This window comes from Hibiscus syriacus, unplaced genomic scaffold, assembly GCF_006381635.1.
Source record: "Hibiscus syriacus cultivar Baekdansim isolate YM2019G1 unplaced genomic scaffold, ASM638163v2 tig00116958_pilon, whole genome shotgun sequence".
NCBI lineage: Eukaryota > Viridiplantae > Streptophyta > Magnoliopsida > Malvales > Malvaceae > Hibiscus > Hibiscus syriacus.
In genome coordinates this window covers 632,939-655,906 of record NW_024063484.1, presented here as the reverse complement: position 1 = coordinate 655,906, position 22,968 = coordinate 632,939, and the positions used below count along the sequence as shown (strand labels likewise).

The 22,968-nt window shown below is 32.4% G+C and overlaps 1 protein-coding gene and 2 pseudogenes across 1 annotated transcript; all 3 read right to left on the bottom strand.

The window, feature by feature from the left end:
- Positions 1-332: 332 nt before the first annotated feature.
- LOC120189650 (pyruvate, phosphate dikinase, chloroplastic-like) lies at positions 333-11,587 on the bottom strand. The gene is given in 22 exon segments (XM_039192869.1): positions 333-623; positions 862-953; positions 1,113-1,190; positions 1,294-1,431; positions 1,742-1,870; positions 2,072-2,201; positions 3,881-4,058; positions 4,227-4,365; positions 4,528-4,617; positions 4,714-4,875; positions 4,960-5,124; positions 5,377-5,514; positions 5,773-5,952; positions 6,105-6,233; positions 6,360-6,595; positions 6,833-6,995; positions 7,299-7,436; positions 7,950-8,183; positions 8,339-8,395; positions 8,503-8,660; positions 11,073-11,264; positions 11,496-11,587. Coding segments are annotated over 21 exon segments (2,928 nt in total). The 5' UTR covers positions 11,224-11,264; positions 11,496-11,587; the 3' UTR covers positions 333-580.
- A 5,050-nt stretch (positions 11,588-16,637) lies between these two features.
- On the bottom strand, positions 16,638-18,383 carry LOC120189651 (annotated as a pseudogene).
- Positions 18,384-19,582: 1,199 nt separating this feature from the next.
- Positions 19,583-21,592, bottom strand: LOC120189602 (annotated as a pseudogene).
- Between the last annotated feature and the right edge of the window lie 1,376 nt (positions 21,593-22,968).

Below are 22,968 nucleotides of genomic sequence, written 5' to 3'. Positions count from 1 at the left end.
CACTATGGTCTTGACTCTTGAATGGTTATCTCTAAATCTAAGGCAGACATACCAATCTTCCCAACAATTCTTCCAAATATTATCCATAAGAACCTTGTGATTTTAAAATTCATGCAACGAAATTTGTAGACATTAATTAAAAAAAAATTGAAACTGGGAAGACCACATATCCACGCTGAATCACTACTTAACAATTAAAAAATAAATCATTTATTTATATACATTAATGATAAAAAATAATAATTCAATATTAACGAACAGTAATTCAAACAATAAAAGGTGTAAACAAGAACTATAAAAACAACAAGAAAAGGCCTTGCATGCATGCCCATAAAATTTCCTGTAATAATCAAAGGTTTCAACTCTATCTCGATGACATATGAGGAGGCGAGTCTTATTCAATATTTACACTTTGTATAGTCAATGTTCATTGTAGTATTTCTTTTGTAGGCTTATACATGACAGCAATCTGCTTATTCTATAAAATATTTTGTATGAAATTTATTTACATTTTGCAAATAGCACAACAGTTGCAGGAGCATCTGATAATGGAGTTGCTTGGGGTGATTTCCAGATCCTGTCATATGGCAACTTGAGCTGCTGCTAGCCTTGCAATTGGAACCCTGCATAAGGAATTTGATCCAGTTATTATAAAAAGCTAAATATCACAGTACAATCAGGGATGGACTGAAGGACTACAGGGGGCGATTGCCACCTGAAATTTTTAAATTCTATCTAATTTAAATATTTTCTATTGTAATCTGTTTTGGCACTCTAAAATTTTATAAGTTCATCCCCTAACATAAAATCCCTTGTCCCTCTATATTTGTAATAGAGAAGTATTATAAGAAGCTATCTAACCTGAATGGAGAACATGAAACATAGTCCAATCCAGCTTCTGCAAAGAATGCAACAGAAGAAGGCTCCCCTCCATGCTCTCCACAAATTCCAACCTGTTCATCATCATTGTATTATTCCCAGAAGAAAATGTTTCGAAACCAGTTCCTAAATATATTCACATAGGCTGACATTCAATCTGCTTGACATCTAAATTTACGGATGAATGCCCTTTTTTTTTTTTAAGTTAATGGATTATTATCAGGTATACTTGCCTTCAAACTTGGCCTAGCTTGGCGACCCTTTTCCGTGGCGAATTTGATGAGTTGGCCTACACCTTTCTGATCAAGAACCTGGCAAAGGATCCAATTGTTATTATGAAATCTTCTTTGATTTTGTAATTGCCATGTTTGTTTCTTCAGAAAGCTTATGAACATTCAAATACTATTGACTGACCTCAAAGGGGTCACTTTGCAGAATGCCTTTGGATAGATATATGGGGAGAAATTTTCCAACATCATCTCGACTATACCCGAATGTCATTTGTGTAAGATCATTGGTCCCGAAAGAGAATAATTCAGCTTCCTTTGCAATCTACCATTATCAAACGTTTGAAATGTTAGGCATAGTTGTCATAGTTCATGACTACATATATATATATCAATCTTTTACTGAAATGCGTATCTGAAAATGCTTCTCCTAGTAGAAAGTACAAATAAAATCAATTTTCATCCCATGCCAGAGTTTGAACTTTGAAGGCAAGGAAAATATACAAACCGCCACTATCCCGGAGTTTACACAAAGCTATGTTACTCGGATACGGAAGAGTTTCCGGTACGATCATTCTAGGAAAAACAAAGAGTTCGGTAACATAGGGGGTAAAACTATAGGTTGTTTAGCGTACCTCATCAGCAACTAAGGCAGCTCTGGGTATTTCAATCATTGTCCCCACCTTGTAGCTTAAGATAGAACCCATCTCAGAATACACTTTCTTTGCAATACTCCGTATTAAACCGACTTGATGACCAAGTTCCTGCAACTTATTAAGTGTCAATTCTCTGAAAGATCAATGATGCTTTTAGTATTTAATCAATTCGGATGTCTAGAAACTAAAATCAGCAGGGACAGATGAATTATAAGCTCATTTTACTAACAGCAACAATGTTTTAGATCGAAATGATTAAAACAATACTAAGTATAGAAGATATGGAAAACATCAAAAGAAAGATCATGCCTGGGGAGTTCCAACAAGGGGAACCATTATCTCAGGAAGAACTTTAACCCCTTGGTTGCTCATTGAGACGGCAGCCTGAAAGATGGCACGGGCCTGCATCTCAGTTAGTTCAGGATATGATACCCCCAGCCTGTTGATAGAAAATCAGAATCCATGTTAATGATGATTATATGTATGTATGTATGCTTCTACGATTATCCAAATTCAACCTATGCTCCATTTGGTACTTTTATGTGCTTCCTTCATTATTTGCACCTTCTAACTCAAGATAAGATGACGAGTGATTCATTTATCAGTTAAATAGTACTTCTATACATCAACTTGAGGATAATAATGGTGGATCTCATACGGAACAAAACAATTATTGTTCTTACAAAGAGAGACTGATACTACATGTCCTGATAACAAATGGCGACGTAAGACTGATGATAAATGTCCTAGGTCAGCTCCTTCGACATTTGATCTTTATTCTATTACCAATTTTGTTTACTATGATCAATTATCTTCTTCCTCTCAGGCCTTTCTTGTCTCTTCAGACTATTTTCATTCCTAAGACAGTGAAAGTAGCTTTATTCAATCTTGGCTGGTAAGATGTTATGCTTGAGGAAATATTGATTCTTGATGAATCATACAAAGGATCTAGACGATTTGTCTCCAAGAAAGAAGGTTGTTGGATGTAAATGGTTATTGTCAAAACAAATCTAGATGGATTGGTGGTTCGACTTAAAACCTGACTTGTAGGGAAAGGCTACGCTCAATCTTATGGGTTGAATTATTTGAATATCTTCTTTTTCATGCCCAAAATTTCATATGTTCATTTGTTTCTCTGTAGTAGTTACTGATCATTGGCCCTAGTATCAATTAGATATCCATAATGTTTTTTTTTTCTTTCATAGTGATCTTTAGTAAGAAGTGTATATATCACATGGGTTTGTTGCTCAGGGGAAAATGAAAAGGTTTGTTTACTCAAGAAATGGAGCAAAAATTGCGTCTCTTAAATCTTTCTTGCAAACTCAGTTTCACATGAAAGATTTAGACCAGTTGAAATACTTTTTGGGAGTAGAAGTAATGAGAAATAAGAAGGGTATATATCTATTTCCAAGAAAGTATGTCCCTTATTTACTTGCAGAAACTAGAAAAATGACAATAAAACCTTGTAGTACTATGATTTCTAACGAATATCCTATGAAAGATGATTTTCATTTTGAAGATCCTGAGAGGTATAGAAGGATAGTTGGGAAATTATTTTTTTTTATCATAATGCATCCAAACGTTGCATTTGCAGTAAGCACAGTTAATCGGTTTACGTTCGCACCCAAAACATTTAAAAGTCCTAAATCACAACCAATCTTTGGTGTGACAACCAAATAACTTTCCATATTGCCCCAAATCCAGTTTATCACAAAAGAATCAAATATATGGAGATTGATTGTCACTTCATTCGTGAAAAGATTCTAGGCAACATAATATTTACTGGTTGTGTGAAGACATAAGAGCATATTGTTGATTTATTCATAAAGACGTTGAATAGAAATCGAGTTTTTTATTTGTGTAACAAACTGAATATGATTAATATTTATGTTATAGCTTCAGGGGAGTGTTACAGGCTAAAATTAAATTAAATTAAATATTTTATATTATTGTAATTTATTCTTGGTTACAAGTTAAATATTTACTTCATGTTTTTTAATCTAGACTTAGTATTTTTGTATATCTATTATGATTCCTTGGTAAATAAAACTAGATTTTTACCATTATTAGTTTTCTAATAACATTCTTAAATGGATTAAAGATGATCAAAAGGAATACCTGCAGCCTCGGAAACCAAGCATGGGATTCACTTCTGATAACTTTTCAATTCTTGAGAAAACTTCATCTTCAGTTGTGCCTGCCTCTGAAGTTAATTCACTCACTATCTCTTCCAAGTCTCCCTCTGGAAGAAACTCATGAAGTGGAGGGTCTAACAATCGGATTGTTACCGGAAGGCCTGAAGTTCAAATGAAATTCACATTCATCAATAGAGGCAAACCGAAAGAAGGAAATAGGGTATCCTATGCGAATTCAACACACCAGTAAAGTTCCAACCAGGTTGGTATAATGCCAGTGAGTTTTTCAGACTCCTAGTCACAAAATGAACAGAAGATGAGGAAAGTACCATCCATTGCACGGAAAATTCCCTCGAAATCTGATCTTTGATAAGGAAGTAAGATGTCAAGGGCCGCTTTCCTTTGTTCAGGGGTTACTGCCATTATCATCTTTCTCACAGCCTTTATTCTCTCATCTGAAGCAAAGAACTGAGGGATTCAAAAAAACAACGAGTCTTTAGGACAGAAAATGAACTGATGGAGTCCCTTTGTACTATATAATGAATCATCAATTTTGCATGGAACTTCTATTTATGTTGCGGATGATTAAAGAACTTGCAAAGTCAAGGAGTATGATGAAAGAAAAGTTACCATGTGTTCTGTCCTGCAAAGGCCAATCCCTTGAGCACCATTATTTCTTGCTGTCAATGCATCTTCTGGTGTGTCAGCATTTGCCATTACCTATCAGAAAAATATAAGGCTTAATCAGTTAAGAGACCTTCAGAATACTCGAGTACATAATACAAATCCTTGACCAGCTAAAAATACATATAGAACCTTGATGTGCCTAACTTGGTCAGCCCAAGACATGAAGGTTTCTAAATCACCACTTAATGCTGGAGGATAAAGCGACTGTTTTCCGAGAATCACTTCACCAGTAGAGCCATTGAGTGAAAGCCATTCTCCTTCTTGGATTTCTACTCCTCCAACTGAGAGAACCTGCACTGTAGACATAGTAGCACATATAGTGGACACCATTTCATGAAGAAAGGCAATTTAGAGGAGATGGAAGAGTAAAATTACCTTCTCAGCATTGTACACACGAATATCGGAACAGCCAGAAACACAGCACTTTCCCCATCCACGTGCTACAACAGCTGCATGAGATGTCATTCCACCCCTAGCCGTCAAAATCCCTGCTGCCGCATGCATACCTCCAACATCGTCCGGACTGGTTTCAGTCCTTACCTATAAGAATGCAAAATCATGAGTGTCAAGTCTGTCAGATTATAGAAAAAGATAATTTTAGCTGCATATGACACGGTTTTATTACTCAAAATGCGTTAGAACAGAATAGTTTGGTATTTTAAACATCTAAATGGATTGCCCCTCTAAACAAGTCATATATTTTTCTCAAAATTATACTTTAATACATCTTTTAGTCCAGAATATAGTAGAATGAGAAGGAAAATGTATAAATGGACATGAACATAAACATACCAAGATAACACTTTTTCCTTGTGCACGCCACTCTTCAGCGTCATCTGCTGTGAACACAACCTGCCCAACAGCTGCTCCAGGGGAAGCCGGTAAGCCCATGGCAACCACTTTGTCTTTGTAAGCAGATGGATCCTCAAACTAAATGAAAAAAAAGCACAATGTTAATCATTTCATCCCAGTATCTATCAAATAACTAAAACATATTGAAAATGAATATGATAATCATTTGATGAATGTGTATGCTACATCCTTATGATTCTATAGTCTTCTATGGATTGTTATGAATGCCAAAGTAAAGAAAGTTCTATAAGCCTTTGGAACCATACTTCAATCAAGTTTACAAATAAAACTAAGAAGCGTACTTTTCCATGATATTTAACGTTACAGTGTGCATACCTGTGGATGAAGAATTTGGTCTAGATGCTGTGGTTCCACCATCTTAATTGCAGCATGTTTATCAACTAGCCCTTCATTAACCATGTCTACAGCAATCTTAACTGCACCTTTACCGGTACGCTTTCCAGATCGACATTGCAGCATCCATAATCTATTTTCTTGAACTGTGAATTCAATGTCCTGCATTTCGGAAAAAAGTGTAAGTGCCCAGAACTGATTCTTCTGCGTAGGTTCAAGAGTGATAACCAAAATGGGAACAACTCAAAACCAATGAAGTTGTTAATATAAAAACATGATGAGACCATATCTAGTACGGAAGAGAGAAATTATACCATCATATCTTTGTAATGCCGCTCAAGAATCTCACAGTTCTCAACCAGCTCCTTGTAAGCTTCAGGCATGTAGCTTTTCATGGTGTCCAAGTCTTATGGTGTTCTAATTCCAGCAACAACATCTTCTCCCTTTTCAAGAGTGATACATCATTGACATTCATTAATTATCACAAAATCAGTCTTACACTCATCATACCAATATGGAAAATATGAGGAAGCTCTGCGGAGATATGAATTTTGATACATGTTTACTACCTGAGCATTTACGAGGAATTCCCCGTATAGCTTTTTCTCACCGGTGCTAGGATTTCTAGTGAATAAAACCCCGGTCCCTGAAGTATTTCCCATGTTACCAAACACCATTGTCTGAATGTTCACTGCAGTTCCCTTTAAACCAGTTATCTGATTGATGCTTCTATACTTATTGGCTCTTGGACTGTCCCAAGAATCAAAAACTGCCTTAACAGACAAAAACAACTGCTGCTTCGGATCTACAAATAAAGTTGTATCATAAGTTTCTAGTTTACCATGTACATGAAAAATAATTGAGGGCTTAGCTTGGGAGAGCTCTTATATGAACTCAACACTTGAGTACTTAGTTACTCAGTCTTGGGTGTGAGTTTGAAAACAGGCATGTTCAATTTTCCTAAGTTGAAGAGTCTAGATGTGCATCAGAGCAAGTGTCTAAGTAACGGTGAGAAAAATAATTCAGTGTTGCATTCCTCTACCTGAAGGAAACCTTTCACCCTTGGCTTCTAAGTAAACATTCTTGTATTGTTCAACGAGTTCTTTGAGGTCATTTGCAGTTAGATCCGTGTCAAGTTTAGCTCCTTTTGCTTCCTTCATTGTCTCTAGCTTTTCCTCAAACAATGAGTGTGGAATGCCCATCACCTAAAATTACCAATAAAAGTAGTTTTGACAAAACTTAGAACAATATAGAGAGAAATAGATATGACAAGATTATGCCATATTGCACTGACAGGAAACCATAACGATTAACTTGAAGAAAATATTTAAGGAAGTCGAATGAGTCGCTGGAGTTGTGTCTATTCGGCCCAAGTATTTCATTGAGTTCAGGTCAACAACCAAAATCATGTGAAAGAAACTGAACAAGAAACTCTGCTGAAGATACACTTGTTCAGATGTGCTAACGTAATGATATTAATCATCAACTCATGAAGAAGAATCACTTACAACATCTCCAAACATATCAAGGAAACGTCGATAAGAGTCATAAGCGAAACGATCGCCACTTTTTGCCGCCAAACCAGCAACCACTTCATCATTCAGTCCAAGGTTAAGGACAGTGTCCATCATACCAGGCATCGAAATCTTGACATATGTAACAAATATCAGTTGACAAGCAATCTTGACAGTTGACAATATGTTTTATGTTTATTGCTGATAATTAAAAGTAAGCCTTCCAAAGTTGCTTATTGTTAGGATCAGGGTTTCAAATAGCGGCCGAATAGCGGTATCGCGGCCGTTATATAGCAGTCGCGGCGGTGTCCGAAACCGTTATCGCGAAAAGTAACGGTGTGAAGCGGGATCACACCAATAGCGGCATATCGTGGCCAATCACGGCAACAACGGACCGCTATTCTGCTATTATTCCGTTATTTTAATTTTTTTTAATAAAAAAATGTTTTTTATTAAAAAAATCAGCTCATTCTAAAAAAAAATTCACCATCGCGATATTCTTAATGACCGTAATAGCATCCGTTATATCCGTAACCGTGATAAATGCGCGAACGAAAACGTGACCGCAAATGCTATTTAAAACCCTGGTTAGGATACCAGAACCAATCGGATCACTGCATGACTTAAACTTTTCAAATCCCTTACCGCAGCACCGGAACGAGCCGAGAGGAGAAGTGGCTTGGAAGGGTCACCAAGGGTGGCACCCATGTCCTGTTCCACAATCTTTAACCCTTCCAATATCTCCTCCCATATGTCTTCTGGTAGCTTTTTCCCATTCTGCTGATACTCCTGGCATGCTTCTGTTGATATGGTAAGTCCAGGTGGAACTGATAGCCCAATGCTGGACATCTCTGCAAGGTTTGCTCCTTTCCCGCCCAACTAGATAAACAACAAAAGCATAATTATTAACCTATCTTGAAACTTGCAATAATTCATAATAATGCATTAAAAAAAATCTACTGTGGAATTTTAGTGAACATTAGCCATGCTTTAAATTTTCAGTTTTTAATGAAACTAAGATGTAGAATCCTTACCAGAGACTTCATGCCCTTATGCCCTTCACTCCTTCCTTTGCCAAAAGTAAATACTCTCTGTGCAGAGAATCACACAGTATCAATATGATACGAAAATAAAATTAATAATTATAATAGAATGTAACAGTAAAAAACATAAGTATGTAAATAGAAGAAAACTATGCCTTTTGCATAGTTGGTGTAGGATCAGAGATAGGTGAAAGTATTGCTTCAGCCCGCGTCTCAAGCCTCCTTTGTCTTGAACTCGAGATGTTCTTTCCATTGCCATGGAACGAACAACAACAAGAGCATTCTTGCATCATACCACGACTGGTAATTGCTCCTGTAAACACCCGTTTTTGTCCGGGTTTTTTTTCCGTTATTTTATTATTATTATTATTATTATTATCATTATATTATTATTTTATTATTATTTATTATTACAATTTTTGCAGGCCTAATCCCTAAGCCCAATTCAGATTACAGAGGCCCAACAACCCGAAGCCCATTTGGCCCAGAGACCCTAAGCCCAATTCAGATTACATTGGCCCAATCCCGGTCCCCAACAACCCATCAGATTAGGGTTTCAAACCCTAAATCAATTTAGGGTTTCAAACCCTAAATCAGTTTAGGGTTTCAAACCCTAAATCAGTTTAGGGTTTCAAACCCTAAATCAATTTAGGGTTTCAACCCTAATCCCCTTCCAGCCGCCGTGTGACCCTTCTCTGCCTCAGCCGCCACAGCCGTTGGACCTTCATTTGCCCAGCCGGTCAAGCTGGCTGCTTCCCTCACCGCCGCTGTCATCGGAGCTGTGAAGAATCCATCCATCAAACAGTGACCGGTCCCTGTAAAAACAGTAACCAAATCAAAGAATAGTGGCCTAAACTTACCAAATCTAAAAACCCATTAAAATAACACCCGAAAATCCCGAAAAATCGGGATTTTATTCACCTAAATCAGAGAAATCAAAGGCTATCTACCTAGATATCATCATGATCTCAAGGGAAATCCACATGCAAGAAAAGATAAAAGACAAAAGAAGAGAAAAGAGGGGTGATAACCAGAAAAGAGAGGGAGGGCTAAAAAAAAAACAAAGTGAAGGAGATCTTACCCTTGTAGAAAACCTCGTCGTTGTAGCCTAGCCAGAACAGAGAAGGCCGCATTGAAGGTAAACTGTCCCTTATTTTGGATCTAGGGTTTCGGATAGGGGTTTTCGGTTTTTTTGCTTGGGGTAGGAGAAAGGTTATTTGTTCTAAGGAAGAGAGGAGGGTTGGTCGTGGTTTGATCTCTCAAGCCATCGCCGCTGGCTGCGGCGGCCGTGGCCCTTTTTTTTTTTTTCTCTCCACGGCGGAGACAGAGGCGGAGAGGGAGAACTTTGAGAGCATTCTTTGGCTCTCTGTTTTAAGAAGGGAAGAAGTAGAGATGAGGGAATGAGGGCCAATCTCGTTTTAGGGCTTTAATGCCCCGTGTGAAACGGCCGTGTTTTAGAAAGAACGGCATTTATAAGTGTTGTAATTTAATCATCATGTGGAAATTGGTTTAACTGCTGTTGAATCCTTATGTTCCTGTTTTTTTTTTTCATTTTAGTCCTGTACATGATTTATGGGTTTATTTTTAGCTTCGTACATATGCTATTTAGTATTTTTTAGTATGGACTCTGATTTATCTGAAAATTGCTATTTTAATTTTTATTTTCTGTTTCTTTCATTGTAGTCCTTTAAGTTCCTGATTTTACCATTTTGGCTCTTTGAGTTTATGTGTTGTTATTCTAGTCCTTTTTACTTGCTTTTTGATCATTTTATCTTAATTTGTAATATTTACTTATTTTTATTGTAGTCAGTTTTATATGATGGTTGTTTTTGGTTATTTGTATTATGTAAATAATGTTGTTTGTTTTATTTAATGTAAAGATTCTATGTCGCATATTTTATTTATATTTATTCCCATTGTATTTCTCTATTGTATATTATTCGAATAATTTCAAGAACACATATTTATAGAACGGGCGTGGAAAGTATCACTTGATCGAAGTGGTACAATCCGATACGACGTTCGAACAGAATAAAAAATGCAAATTCTTCCTTTTACAAGCTTATAGAAATTATTTTTATTGTTATTTTATTTTTGTTGTTAATTTATTTGATGTTCATATTGTTTAATATTTAAATTTAATCTTATTATTATTTCTTCATTGAATCTTAATATGAGTGATGTATCTTTGGAAAAGTATAGTGTGATGCATTATGTCAATTTTCGTCATTTTTTTTTAAAGAGAAAATATTCTTTACAAGTAAGAAATAGACGAGGTAGCTTTCCCGGCGGAGGATTGCAAATCTCGGGATTTCTTATCGAGAAAAGGATTTTTTTTATTTTATTTATAACTAATATTCAATAAATGGATCATTTTTTTTACTTCATATTCAAATTGTAATTTCCACCATTTACGACGATGTGTAAGCGACAGTACCATTTTGGGCGTTGTGGGGGTGTTTATCCTTCCCCACATGTAACCGACTCCCGAATCCATTTTAATTGAATCTTTGGTAAACGCAGACTATTTTTGTCTAAAAATGATTTCTTAAAATTGTTTTAAAAGACGTTTTAGGTATTCGGCTACCTAACCCAAAGGTCGATGGCGACTCTATTCAATTTAATTCAAATTAATTACAAATCACCAATTTTTCCAAAATAAAGTCGTAATTGTTTTTAAAATAATATTTAATTGTTTTACGAAAAAAAATGGTTATGACAGCTCCGACACCACCAAAACTTGGCCTCATCACGCCTAAAAATGAACCTTTTTTACCATTAACAATATCAACCTTGTGATTTCGATCCAAATAGCTTCTTTTCCATAGTCTCTGCTTATATACATCTGGTGTCGTCCTTAAAACTACTCCTTTCATTGCTGCTAGAGAGATTTCTTCTGTTTTTTAAAGACAACCTACTAATTAACAAGTAAAAGAATACTTGAGAAAAATCAATCAATTATATATAGGGAAAGTATTTGATGCTCTCATGAATCTATACAATCATGTCCTCATACTTCGTTAAACCTTAAAAATTGCATACAAAAATCTAAATTTTTTATCCGATAGCATCACGAGTTCACTGTCGGTACGTAGAATTATACACCAACAGTAAATTACATATTAATCCATATATATAATATAAGTACCTGAGCTTGTGAAGAGAGGGAGTTGTTGATTATATTTTTCAAACTTTGAAGAGAATTTGGGTGAGCTGATGATGGAGAAAAAGAAAATGGCGCTTGCTGTTTTATGGGAATTTTTTTTGTAATTATTATTAATTTTTATATGAGAAAATTTGAATTATTATTATTAATAATTCTTAAAAAAAAATTGGTTTGATTAGTGACATGAGTGGATGAGATTACTGTTATGGCGCTTAGCGAGGGGGCTAACGGAACTTTGAGTTGTTTTGAATTACCATAATTCCCTCCTTTGTGGTCATTGACGTGCCGTATAACTATTGGTTGACCTGTTGCTCAATTATAAATTTACAGCTCATTGTTTTCACATTTATGTTATAGTCCCTCTATTGTCCTAAAATTTAGGACTTGATCATTCTATTCTAGTTTCTAATAATTTGATTCTCTACTCTATAAAGTTAACAATAAATCTAAATTGATAAAATAATCATAATAGTTGTTTTTGTTAAAATGATGGTATTAAATATTTTTATTTAATTTTTTTCACTCACACGATTAAGACGATATATAAAGTCAATTAATCACGTATGAATAAATAATAAATATATAGGTCTGTCAAACGTTTTAAAGTAATTTTAGAAAAAAAAGATCAAGATCACCACTTTAACCACAGCAATTAATAATGTTATCAATTTAGACTCACTAGTAACATTATAGAAGTAGATGATCAAATTATGTAAAATTAGAGTTTAATGATTAAATCATAAATTTTAGCGTAATAAATGGACTAAAACAATAGTTAAGCATGGATATTTTTTAAAATAATTTCAGTATTCAGGGCACGCAAATTAATAAAATCCTCATCCAATCAAAAACAAAAAATAATAAAAATAGTATCATTATCAACTTGAATGTCATTTTCTATACCAGTTGTGTGAATGTTATAATTCATTATATATATATATATATGTATATAATTTCATTTGTCGTTATTTTCAACCATATTAATTGAAGAAAAAAAAACATGGAATCCCAAATGTGAGGAACTACAATTCTCTCTATTTTGTGGCATTGCATCAATTATATATTATGACCATCTTTCTAGATCTTTCTCTTCTTTATGTTTTTATTTGGACCACCATGATATTTAAAGGAATATATATATATATATATATATATATAAAGGTAGGATATGTTAGCTTAGTGTATAATTTTTTTAATTGTACGAACCAACTTAACTCAATGGTTAAAGGAATAGTTGTTGTTCCTAGAGGTCATGAGTTCGAGCATCAGCAAGTGCAAGGGTGATTGAGCATTCGCTGTCAAATGGTAGAGAGCATTTAAAACAGATATTACTTTGTAATCACCTTAGTTTAATAATAAATTAAAATATTTTTATGATAAAAATAAATAGATAATTTTAACTCGGTTTTATTCATCCAATTATCTTAACTTCAATATTAGATGATGTGGGAAGGGAATTCACATTTGTGATTAATACTTTTTTATTTAAGGTTTAAAGTTTTGTTTGAACTTTGGAAGGATTTAAGTAAAAATATTAGGATAAAAAAATTAGATAAAAAATTAAATCAATTCTAAATATGAATAAAGCTTAGATTAACATTCAATGTCCAAATCTAACTATTTTCTAAATTTATAACATATTATATTATTTTATATGTTAAATATTTTATATCGCATAACAATTAAATCTCTATTAATATATTAATACAATAATGTTAACATTAAGAAAAGTATTAAGCTGATGGTTTTTAAAATTTTACTAACAATACGTCCAATTTTTTAATAATTATATATAATTATCAAATATTTAATTACAAATAATTTTAAAATTCTTTTAATACTTAAAATTAATTTTTTGTAAATGTGATAAATTTAAGTAAAAATTAAAATCTATATTTCAAGTTGAAAATGGATTTGAACAAGTGAGAAGTAGGCTTATACCATATATAACCCTAGTATTTCACATGAACATGTTTACTTATTTTAGTGTAAAAATAAAATAGTACATAAATTTATAAATTTTTAATATAATTAATATTTTAATAATTCAATCGTCATAATTTTAATATTTAATAGAATACTGATATTAGTTACAAAGTTTATGGATATTTTTAATCACAAATATATGTTAACTTGACAAATTGTTTAATGTGACGATGCGTACATATATCATTTAAAATATTTAAAAAAATTAAGGATGTAAGGAGCTTATATACTTTTGAAGAAAATTAAATACTTAATTGATTTTCATAGAATTATCAAATTTATTTATCCTTTAAATAAAAAATTAAAATTATATAAAATAAAAAGTATAAAAATATGAAAATTCAGAAAACTATATATTAAAAATTATTAAAAATAAAATGTTATTAAAATTACAAAAAAATATTTTAGTATCTCATCCTTTTATAATTTTTGACATTTTTAAAATTTTTGTTTATTTAGTTTTAAATGTTTTAACAATATTTTTATTTTAAATATTTTTTTTTCTAAATGTCAATGTACAACAAAAATTAAAGATTATAAATCCTTGATTTTTTTTAAAAATAATTTAGTATTTTTTATCACGTTATCATTCACATATCAACCTCATTAATATACATACCAACATTAGAGTGGTCAATAATGATTTTCACCAAACAAACAGTAATTACAAAAAAATATTTTAGTATCTCATCCTTTTATAATTTTTGACATTTTTAAAATTTTTGTTTATTTAGTTTTAAATGTTTTAACAATATTTTTATTTTAAATATTTTTTTTCTAAATGTCAATGTACAACAAAAATTAAAGATTAAATCCTTGATTTTTTTTAAAAATAATTTAGTATTTTTTATCACGTTATCATTCACATATCAACCTCATTAATATACATACCAACATTAGAGTGGTCAATAATGATTTTCACCAAACAAACAGTGACATTGATTAATTTTTTAAACCTTAAAGATTTTTTGGATAAAAAGATTAGAAATTTAATTAAATTTTTAATAAGTAATACCCTGAAAGCTAAAAACTTAATTAAATTTTAATTAAAGCTAAAAACATAATTTAAACGGTTAGTGTTGGCCAGAAGGCCTTTTTGGCAAATAAAGAGATGTTTCAAAGTGCTGTTTCTGGATTTGGTAGCAGGGTTTACGAAGCTTAAGTTGAGTGTTAGCATTCTTCAAAACTTTGCCTTGGATTTTGCTGCAGTTTCGTGGGTCATAATTGGAATTATGTTTGTAGCTCTTGAACTATTTTGTTTTGCTACGTAGGTTACGGTTCCTCTTAAGTTACATTTTCAGACTTTTGTTCTAGGTGATCCTTCTAGGTATAAGTTTGGGATTGGTTTTTGGTTGATTTTGCATCAGATATTGCTAATTTTGGTTATGTTAATAAAGTTTTGACTACTCTTTTCTCCTTCAGTTATCTTGATTGAGTTACGGTTCGATGGAAGTAGGAGAAAGTTTCTTACCTTTTAACAAATGCTTAATGCAAAAATAAGTATCTAAATTATGTATTGAAAAATATTTTAGTTCCTAAATAAATTTTTGCTAAAAATATATGTCTAACATTGAATTTTTACGTGATTATCGTTATTTTTTTTATTTTTTAATAATAAAAATATTATTTTTATTAAAAAAAACTTATCAATTATGAACAATGAAAAGATTTAATGCCGATTAAAATAACCCAAACATCGATTAAAACTAAACCCAAATGTTGATTAAGCCGAATAAAACATTGGGGAATGATATACCACCGATTTAAAAAATCGGTGGTAGTGGGGGAGGTCTGACCGATTGAAAAAGGAACTTACAGAGGCGGGAAAGCGACGATGGAACCGAGATCCGAACAGGCAAGGTCTGGCTGGCGATGAGTTGTTGTCGGCCGGCATTTGGGAGACGAGAATGGGAAAGGGGGAAGGGACGATTGGTTGATTTTTTTTTAAAAAAAAAGTAAAAGTTTTTTAAATAATATATTTATTTAAAAAATTCAGAATTTTTTTAAAACTATATTGGCATGATACGTGTCAGATAACGATTAAATTTAACGGTCGTTATGGTTAAGAAACTTAAAAGTGTAACGTTAGAACGTTAAGTATATATTTTTAATGAAAATTTATTTAAGCACTAAAATATTTTTCGAGGTATAGTTTATATATTTATTTTTATATTAAGCATTTTAAAAAATTGTTTAGGTGTTAATTTTTTTTTAAAGGAATACATTATGTATATATGTAAACTAAAAACGAATTTAATGGTTAAAGCACAAAGTTGGTGATTCCGGGAAATTTAATGGTTTGCAATGAATTGGACCGATGACTTGAAACTGGTGATGATGAATAAACGAAGCAGCATAACCAAAATGAGTTAGGTACATGTGGGATTTTTCTTTCTAGATTTTTTTTAATTAAAAATATTCAAAATAAATTTAAATTTAAAAATTCAGCACACTCAATTGATGGCTTTTGTTCTAGATTTTGAATAGGCTTTGCACCACGTGGTTCAATCATATACACAAAGAAAAAAGATATACCTTATCATACTCTTATATGTAACATCTGATTTTCGTTGCCATAAAATCAAACTAATATATATATATATATATTTTTGACATAATTAATTCATATATATTTATATATTTAAAAAAAATAAAGTGTGAATACCAAAACGGAACAACAATAATAGCATATGTACTAAACATGTAAATTTAGCCCATAAATAACTAACAGAAGAAGTGCCCACCCTGGATTAAGGTAGATACGCCACTGGGCTGAGTAATGTAATGCAACAACCATTCATAAGACTTGATGTTCTCTTGATCTTGAACAAAAGATCCATTTTAATGCTTAATTCTTGAACAAAATCTTAAAAATCGTCGATGAAAATCAACACTTAAAGATGCTAGAGATGATATATGCAGAACATGATCTCTGTATGTCCATCATTATTGGAATTGTTGGACATGTATAAATGAGAATACCATATGCATATATACTGCATTATCTCAAGTTTTCTATATACAAACTTATCTTTTTGTTTAATTCTGATTCTTTTTTTTCCCTTCATAAGAATTCTATCATAGAAATAAGATTTTGCAGTCTACATCAATCATTAAATAAAGCAACAGCATCTAAGTTAATACATAAATCAAACTGGTACATAATAAATAAAGGTTCACGATTCAATTAGCATTTTCAACTTCATAGGCTCAGAGGGTTAGACATCAATGATTTCGGAGAACAACTTGGTTACAAATTACATGACAAGCTGTGCATCAGATCTCCGAGTTTCCTGCATATAGATATGCCTTAAAAGTTTACTTTTCATTTATCATTAAATAACAAACGAACGCATATTGAATGGGAGACTCGTATAAACTCAAGAAAACAAGAAAACTCACACGGTCATTCACAGCTCCATGGGAAACCCCATAAAAAGGAAAACTACAGCCGGAGGAACTCATCTTTACAGATCCTGTCATAGACTCCAGTGCTGTGCATCCTACATGATTTTTTTTTCAGTTTATTAATTAATAACCGTGATACAAAGAAAGAGTACTGTGTAATTTGTACATGGAATCAGAAAACAAAAGATCATGTCTCCATCTAACAACTCAAGCATCAAGCAAGCATGTCATCCAATCATCTAAAAGTTTTCACGGCCTTGGCTGCAATTTTCTAAATTGACAAAGCATAAGCTAAATTCAGGATTATGTTATAGTACCTGGAGATCTGCTCTCCTTTTGCAACATTGTAGAGAGAAACAAAGCATGGAGTATAAGCAATTGTATCGAACGATGAGCGAATCTTGAAGAATTTAGATCCTCGAATATGTTTCCTCTTCTGGTTGTAACAAACTATAGCCTCATTATTGAGCAACATGAATATTTCTCCATTTCTTAAAACAACCAATGGTTCATAAAAATCCGAGCCGTATCCCTTTGGAAATATATCTTGAATAACAAACTGTTTGGTCCACGACTCCTTGACACCATATTCCTTCATAACCCAAATGTCAAATTGCTTGAAATTCGGAAAGTGAAAATGATCGGGCGGTGGAACTGTCCCAAACTGTTCAGTATCAAAGTCAAAAGAATGTATGAAGTCACCACCTTTAGGAAGATGATTACGAAAGTGAAGAGCTCCATTCAAGAAGGCATCGAAAGGTAAAGCAATACAGTGATTAGATGCACAGGATCCTATGCTTCTCCATGTACCAGACCCAACGGTGTATATTTCAGCCTTTGTATTAGCCGATTCAACTGTCGGATAATAGCATTGCAAAAGTTTGTATTGATTAGTAACACTTGAATAACCAAGCCCCCAAACCCCACATCTTTGGCTATCTTTATAAGGTGGTTGAATAGTGATAAATTCACCCAAAATTGGGTTACAGACGTAGAAGGGGTCACCTTTTTTGGGGCCAACTAAACAAAGCAAACCATTGCAAGAACTTATATCAGAAATATCCCAAGTGGGTACGTTAGATATGGGTGTAAAGTTGAGTTTCGAGACATGGATACTTCACCGTTGGCATCAACATGAGATACCTGGAGCTTCTTTCGAGAATTTTGGAGTGGCCTAGTGTTGATTAAAATGCAAAGGGGTGATCTTGAAAGGTGGAGCCATGTAAATTCAGCTTCAGAAATGAAACAAAGGAACCTCTTGGAAATGCACCTGCAATGGAGAATGTCAATGATGGGAAGCCTTGAGAGAACGTCCAAAATTATAGGGTGAGGTAGTTGAAAGAGTCTGCAAGTATTTGGTGTTTGTTCATGTTTGCTGCTTGATGGTTCCATTGTAGCTTTCCTCTCGGCTCCTCAGTTAAAGACTGAAACCCTAAAACAGAGGAATTGGGTGGTTACCTTTGGCTGGACGGTAAGGGAAAGTGAAACAGCCTATCACGCCTATGGTTTTTTTACCTGTAATATTATTATCAAAATAACGGAAATTCGTGAGGCTGCTTTAATATAGAGTTAAAGAAAAATATTATTAGTTTTGTTATTATTTTTAATAAAATTGGTAAAAAATTATATAAAAAATTATTATTTTTACTGATTTTATTATTATTGGATGTTTTACCGGTTTTGTTAATATATCCGGTAGAGCGTTATCTAAAACATTATTTTTCTACCGATTTTGTTATTATTAGACACTTTACCGGAAATGTTAAAAAATTAATATTTTAGGTATAAATAATAATATTTTATATAAATTTTACTGTTTTTGTTAAAAAATAATAACGAAACTGATAGCGTCTTTCCTTAGTTGTATATTAAAGATATATAGAACTTCCCCAAAATAATACCTAGAATTTATTTATCGAATGATGATTAAAATAAAAAATTGAAGTAATAAAAAACAAAGAGCCTTCTAGGTGTATCATAAGGATAAAAAAAAAATTAAAGGATTGAAATAAATTGAGGAATTTTCCATTCTTCAATGATGTGGATGGCAAATTAAGTCCTAATCAAATTTAGAAAAAAAGATTGATTAAACAAGGTCTAATAAGATTTGAAGAAATGGGTCACAGTGACCTAGAATAGTCATAAAGCCCAACTTTTGCTAGGAAAAAAAAAGAAGCAAAAGAAATGGTAATAAAGGGTAAATTATCAGAATAATCATTTATCTTTTATATTTGCACATTGTTGTTCACAAACTTTAAAAAAATTAAATTTCAGGCCTTTTGTAAACCCAAAGTAGTGTAAGAACAAAATTTTAATTTACCATTTTGTTAATATTTTCTTCCCAAACCCTAGGTTCCCCACTTGCAACCCACACCCCCATTGTTGATCATCTTCTTTGTCGTCACGATTGATGAAGAGATAACATTCGTCTAATAAATATTTGTTCATCTCTATTTTTAAAAAAATAAATACCAAATTTATATTAACTTAACATGTTTTCTAAATCTCAAAAAACTCTGAAAATAAAAAAAAAAAAATCTAAAATCCCTTACTTTTCATGTATCATTAAATAACAAACAAATGCATATTGTATTGGAGACTCTTATAAACTCAAGAAAACAATAAAACTCACACGTTTTTTCACAGCTCCACGGGAAACCCCATGAAAAGGAAAACTACAGCCCGAGGAACTCGTCTTTAGAGATCTTGTCATACATTCTGGTGCTCCGCATCCTGCATGATTTTTTTCAGTTTATTAATTAACAACTGTGATACAGCAAAAGAGAACTTTGTAATTTGTTCATGGAATCAGAAAACAAAAGTTCATGTCTCAATCTCACAACTCAAGAATCAAGCAAGCATGTCATCCAATCATCTAAACACAGTTTATAGACTAGCGTTAAATGGCTAAAACTCTATCATTAAAATAGCATCAAAGACATTATCTTCAAGCTGTAGGGGTTGAAGTAAAAAATCCGAAATCACACTCTACTCCTAGTAAAGGTGAATTGCAATGCTGAGTTCTGATGTATGTTCATGCTACACCTGAATCGACATTCCTATGCAATTATATTCATGAATTAATAGAACTCTGTGCCTGTAGCGCAAGGAACTAAACAAAACCTCAGACAATGAAAAGATCAATTGCCAATTTGCACTCATTTTATACCAAAGCAAATGCACAAGTATTCCATATCAGTGAAAAATGAAGAGAAGAGTTCGTTACTTTAAGTCTAAGCTTTCACGGCCTTGGCTGCAATTTTCTAAATTAACAAAGCATAAGCTAAATTCAGGATTATGTTATAGTACCTGGAGATCTGCTCTCCTTTTGCAACATTGTAGAGAGAAACAAAGCATGGAGTATAAGCAATTGAATCGAATGATGAGCGAATCTTGAAGAATTTAGTTCCTCGAATATGTTTCCTCTTCTGATTGTAACAAACTATAGTCACCTTATGTTCCAACATGATTATTTCTCCATTGCTTAAAACAAGCAATGGTTCATAATAACCCGAGCCATATCTCTTTGGATACGTAACTTCGATAACAAACTGTTTGGTCCATGACTCCTTGACACCATATTCCTTCATAACCCAAATGTCAATTTGCTTGAAATCCGGACAGTGAAATATAAACAGACAACCTCCAAGCACTCCATTCGTTGTACAGTCCGCATCATAATTATCTAATTCTAGAAAATGATCGGGCGGTGGAACTGTCCCAAACTGCTCAGTATTAAAGTCAAAAGAACGTATGAAATCACCACGTCTAGGAAGATCATTACGCCAGTGAAGAGCTCCATTCAAGAAGGCATTGAAAGGAAAAGCAATAGGGTGATCAGGTGCATTTCCTATGCTTCTCCATGTACCAGTCCCAACCGTGTATATTTTAGCCTTTCTAGTAGTCGATTCAAATGTCGGATAATAGCTTTGCAAAATTTGTATTGATTAGTAACAGTTGAATTACCAAGCCCCCAAAGCCTACATCCTTCGCCATCTTTATAAGGTCGTTGAATAGTGATAAATTCACCCAAAATTGGGTTACAGATGTAAAAGGGATCATCGTGTTCGTAGCCAACTAAACAAAGCAAACCATTGCAAGCACTTATATCAGAAATATCCATAGTGGGTACATTAGATGTGCGTGTAAAGTAGAGTTTCGAGACGTGGAAAAGTTCAACCTTGGTATCAACATGCGATAACTGAAGTTTCTTTCGAGATTTTTTGAATGAACTAGTGTGGAATAAAATGCAAAGGGGAGATCTTGAAAGGTGGAGCCATGCAAATTCAGCATCAGAAATAAAACAGAGGAATCTCTTGGAAACGCACCTGCAATGGAGAATGTCAATGATGTGAAGCCTTGAGAGAATGCCTAAAATTATAGGGTTTGGGAGTTGAAGGAGTCTGCAAGTGTTTGGTATTGGTTCTATTGTAGCTTTCCTCTAAAAGCTTAAGTCTGCAGGTTAGTAAGTGTTTGGTGTAGGAATGGATTTGAACTCTTAAAAGTTTAAAGACTGAATAAAGTTAAAAATTCGAAAATGGTTTTAATGATAAATTTATTATTTTTCCCCAATTTTTGAAACCCTAAAACATAGGATTTTGGTGGTTACTTCGGCTGGCAAGGCACCGTAAGGGAAACACTATCGTGTAATTTTATTTTAAGTCGACCACTAAACAACTTGGCATGTTTGTTAAAAAGTTAAAACATCTATTATATATATCTTGTTAAAGTTAAAGGAAAAAAAATAAAAAAATGTTTAAATTATATTTAAACCCCAATACCATGATGGAGACCAAACAAGTCTTAATTACTAGGCTAAATCTAATATTTATAAATTAATTGCAACATTTTATATATATCAAATATTATAATTAGTGATAGAAAAATAAATAAAAATTGATTAGCTTGGACTTAAATCTGGACCAATTGAGAATATGATAACTCTTAATTCATTAAAAAAAATCTAATAGATTATTTATAATTGATTTAAGATTTTAAAATTTTAAAATTAAATTTATTTTTTAATGATTATATATATGAAACCATTAAAAATAATTTAAGATTCAAATTATAATCATAAGAAAGGATAATTTAAGATTCAAACTATACATTTATTTTTCGATTTTAAATTGTGCTTGTGAGTATGTTAAATACAATTTTAATTTAATTTTAAATATAATTATACATATAATCATTAAAAAATAAATTTAATTTAAAAAAACAGAATCTTAAATCAATTATAAATAGTTTATTAAATTCATTTTAATGATTTAAGTGTTATCATATTCTCAATTAGCCCAAATTTAAGTCGATACTAATCTATTTTTTCTATCGTTAATTATAATATATGATATATATATATATATATATATATATATATATATATATAATGATGTAATTAAATTGTAAATATCAGATTTAGCTAATGGCTAAGGCTTGTATGGTCTCAAATACAGTCTGGGTTCAAATCAATTTAAACAATTTCAGCTTCTTTTCTTCTGCCTTTAACTTGAACAAGATATATATTTTAACTTTTTAACAAACATGCCAAGTGATTGAATATTATTTGATAATCAAATTTATTTAATTATTTATAAATTACATCTAAAGTAATAAGATTCAAGATACAATTCGAGATATCAGAAATAAACCAAATAAGAGAATAGAAACTAACCGCTGAATGAGTTAGAGCGTGAGCAACATCATTTGCTTCTCGAAGGATGAAAGTAATTTTAGTCGCAGGATGTACAGTGAGGAGTCTTCGAGCTTCGGACAGCTGGATAGTAAGAATGGAGAGATCAGGAGAGGTGGTGATCGGTCTTTCGCAATGTTTTGTCTGCTACTATTAGATATTTCTTAAACATAAAAGAAATTCACCCCTCAAATCACCTGCAGCGTATATTAGATATTCAAACTCAGCATGTTTAATATTTCCACAAAAAAATATTACAGATGAAAGTATTAAATTGATACATTCTAATTTCATGATTTGTTATTTTATCTATAAATTTATTTTAATAAGACACCATCAGATTTTGTAGTTTCTATATAAATTGAAATA